We start from the raw sequence: 3,704 nt of genomic DNA, 5'->3' as shown, positions 1-3,704 counted from the left end.
AATCATTTCACCATGCTATATTCAGTTTTCTCATCTGTAAATGGAAGGATTTAGATTTCATGACATCCAAGTTCTCTTCTAACTCCAAAGTCCAATATGTGATTTATCATATTGGAATAGATCATAGTCAGATGTATCACAGAGATATGAGATATACAGCTGGGAAATGTGTAAAGGAAATCCTTCAGGGTTTTTTTTCTGTATTCCATTTTGGAATATTCAGGAATGCACTGTTTCTGTCTACCTCCAATCTACTATACCTCAAAGGCCAGGACACACACTATTCATTGAAAGGTAGCCTAAGCAGCATTACACTAGATTCCAATTGAATTTTATCAGGACACTTGGAAGAGAATTGAAATTCTTAGCAAAAATTCCCTATTCCTGCCTTAGTCTGACTGAGGTATGACTCAGCTCTTTACTTCTCACTTACTGGGAGGTGTTAAGTTAGTGGTCCTGGTGTGCATGGTCTTTGATTGGCATGTCACCATCTGAAATGCCTCACACTCCATGAGGATTGTCAATAGACAGTGATATAACAGACTGATCTTGCTTGCCTGCATGGTGACACTATGATACTCTGTCCATCTACTCATGATCTTTAGGTTAACTTTCTGTGGCCCTGACCAAATAGTCCATTGTATGTATGACTCAAAACTGCTCTTAAAACTTGCGTGCATAGACCCATGTGCAGCTGAATTTTAGCATCTGGAATATTGTGCTAAGTTCTGTTTTTACATTTGAAAAATGACACTGATAAGATATATAATGTCCAGAAGAAGACAGTCAGTATGGTGGGAAACATCAATGTCATGTCATAAGAACATCCATTGAAATCAATGGATATTCTTAATCATAACAAAAGAAGATATCACAACCTTTTTCAGTTATATGAAGGAATTACTTAGGAAGAATTACTCTCAGTCCTACAGGGTGGAGTGAGAAGTCATGGATATAAGTTGCAAAGAAGCACATTTGTTTACAATAAAAGGACAGAAACCTCCTAAATATTGTTGAAGGGTGAAATAAATTCTGTTGGGTTGTATTAGGTTTCCAAGTAGTTGATGACTCGAGGAAATGTATGGAGAAATTTCCTTGTCCTGGATCTAACAGACAGTTAATGCTTGGGGTGAGTGTAGAAAGGAATCAGCTTTGGGATACATGCAAGATAGCACATGGTCCATCTCCTGGACCATAGTTAGGTTTATCTTCTGTCTAGGCTGCCTTTCAAGAAATGGACAGATATTCTTGTGATGGGTTTTGGGAACTTTGTAAAGTATTTCTAGAAAATCTATTGATATTCACTTGATTTCTAGTCAGCATGTAATTTGGTATACCTTGTGTGTATGTGTGTGTGTGGGGGTCTGTGTGTGTTTCCTCTAGTCTCCTCACTTGACTATTGTTTGATACTTTAAAAGCCAGGAATGATTTAATTTAATTTAATTTAATTTAATTTAATTTAATCTAATGAATGATTTAGGTATGTGGGTTTGGAAGGGGCCCACAAATCTAATGCTTTTCATTTTTGCTTATGGTGACACACTATATATTTATCCTTGATTTCTTGAGTAATTATAAAATATTCACATTGCTATTAATATTTGGATTTTTAGTTTTTTTCCATATAAAAAGAATAGATTTATATCAATGTTCCTTGGCTTAAAAAAGAATATCTATATGTCTTCTTTATTGTTCACTTTTTTTAATCAAATATATTAAATTTAATTGAGTTGTGATCAACTTTGCATGGCAAGGACCCAATTGATGTCAAAATACCTCCAGTATATTCTTAAAATACTGCCTTCTCTTTTAAATAGATATGATATTTATGAAACTAAAGTCATTGGTGCATTTCATTGGCAAAGAAGGAATTGTTAGGTGGACAATGAATTTTATTTTGTTTTTGTTTTTTTCAACTTTTTCAAATGTAGCTGTTTTTTTTTTTTACTTTCAATATATTTAAGTTTTCAGCATTCACTTCCATAAGCTTTTGAGTTTAATTTTTTTTCTCCCCGTCCTTTCACCCCTCCCTCCCCAAGACAGCATGCAATATTACATGGCCTCTACATATACATTCCCATTAAACATAATTCCACATTAGTCATGTTGTGAAGAACTGGATGATGAATTTTAGAAAATATTCCATGGGGTGGATAATATTGAGTATCTTTGATCCTTTCATTTTAAAATGTTTGAAAAAGAGGATCTCATTTAAGAATATAGTGTAAGTTGTAGTAATAATGTGGAATTGGACTTTACCTTTACAAAGAATTATTCATTTGATGCCAGCTAAGCTTTATCATGCCCTCTATGTTTTCAGGTTAATTCAACTTCCAGACAGCTATTTCCTACTCTCAATACATGGAGCTTCATAATAATGTCACTGAATTTATACTCTTGGGACTTCTCATGAAGAAAGAAATGAAGACAATGTGTTTTGTCATTTTCCTGGTCTGCTATTTAGCAATCTTCCTGGGGAATTTCATTATCTTCATCACCATCACATGCAGCCATCTGATGCAGCAGCCCATGTACTACTTTCTTTGGCATTTGTCCTTCATGGATCCATGCTTCACTTCCACTGTAGTACCCAGGCTGATCAGTGACTTAACTGACACCAGGAAGACTATCTCCTATAATTGCTGTATGACTCAAATCTTTACTTTTCATATTTTTGGAGGTGTTGAGATATTCATCCTGGTGTCCATGGCCTTTGATCGCTACGTTGCCATCTGTAAACCCTTACACTACATGATAATTGTCAACAGGCGGAGATGTAACATGCTGATCCTGCTTGCCTGGGTGGTGGCATTTTGGCACTCCATTGCCCAGCTACTCATGATCCTGAGGTTGCCTTTCTGTGGCCCTAATCAAATAGATCACTATATGTGTGATTCAAAACCCCTCTTAAAGCTTGCCTGCACAGACACCCATGTTGCTAGTATTTTAATCATTGCTAACACTGGAATGGTTGTCTTGGCAACCTTTCTGGTCTTGGTGGCATCTTACATCATCATATTATATAATCTTAGGAACCATTCATCAGATGCTCGATGGAAAGCCCTCTCCACTTGTGCTTCCCATGTCATGGTCGTTGTTCTGTTTTTTGTACCTGCTGTCTCCACCTATATCTCACCTCCCAGTTTCCTAAATATTGACAAACATTTCTCAGTGTTTTACACTGTGGTTGCACCAATGTTAAATCCTCTCATCTACACACTGAGAAATGCAGAAATGAAGAATGCCATGAGAATGGTGTGGTCCAGAAAATTGGCTTTGTTATTCAAATAAAACAGATGAATTTCAATGTGTGATTTTTTTTCTTTTACATCCACCTAGTTAAGACATAAGTATTTGCATTACAAAACTTTCAGGATAAACAGTACTTTAATAACACTGACTACCCAGGCTCCACAGTGCCAAGAAATGTTACATTTCATGACTCTCCCAGTGTTCTCCTGAGTCCTTCATGGGATTTTAGCTATCTAGGCATTCTGTAGTCATTGGCTTCAGCCCCTTTTATTTATTTTCACTAAAGTATCAGTCTGGTCAAATGTTCCCCAGTTCTGTTTGAACATTAGAAATTGAATTGTTTTTATAAAGAGATATAATAGGGGCAGTTAGGTGGCACGGTGGATAGAGTACCGGCCCTGATATCAGGAGGACCTGAGTTCAAATCCGGCCTCAGACCAAACACTTGACAC

At 36.4% G+C, this 3,704-nt stretch overlaps 1 protein-coding gene across 1 annotated transcript; it reads left to right on the top strand.

Moving 5' to 3' along the window:
* Positions 1 to 2,361: 2,361 nt before the first annotated feature.
* LOC114040966 (olfactory receptor 4P4-like) lies at positions 2,362 to 3,291 on the top strand. The gene has a single exon (XM_027859197.1). The coding sequence runs from the start codon at positions 2,362 to 2,364 to the stop codon at positions 3,289 to 3,291; it is 930 nt and encodes a 309-aa protein (XP_027714998.1).
* Positions 3,292 to 3,704: the final 413 nt, after the last annotated feature.

This window comes from Vombatus ursinus, unplaced genomic scaffold (assembly GCF_900497805.2).
Source record: "Vombatus ursinus unplaced genomic scaffold, bare-nosed wombat genome assembly UNPS02014163.1, whole genome shotgun sequence".
Taxonomy (NCBI): domain Eukaryota; kingdom Metazoa; phylum Chordata; class Mammalia; order Diprotodontia; family Vombatidae; genus Vombatus; species Vombatus ursinus.
This window is presented reverse-complemented; position numbering and strand designations above follow the sequence as displayed.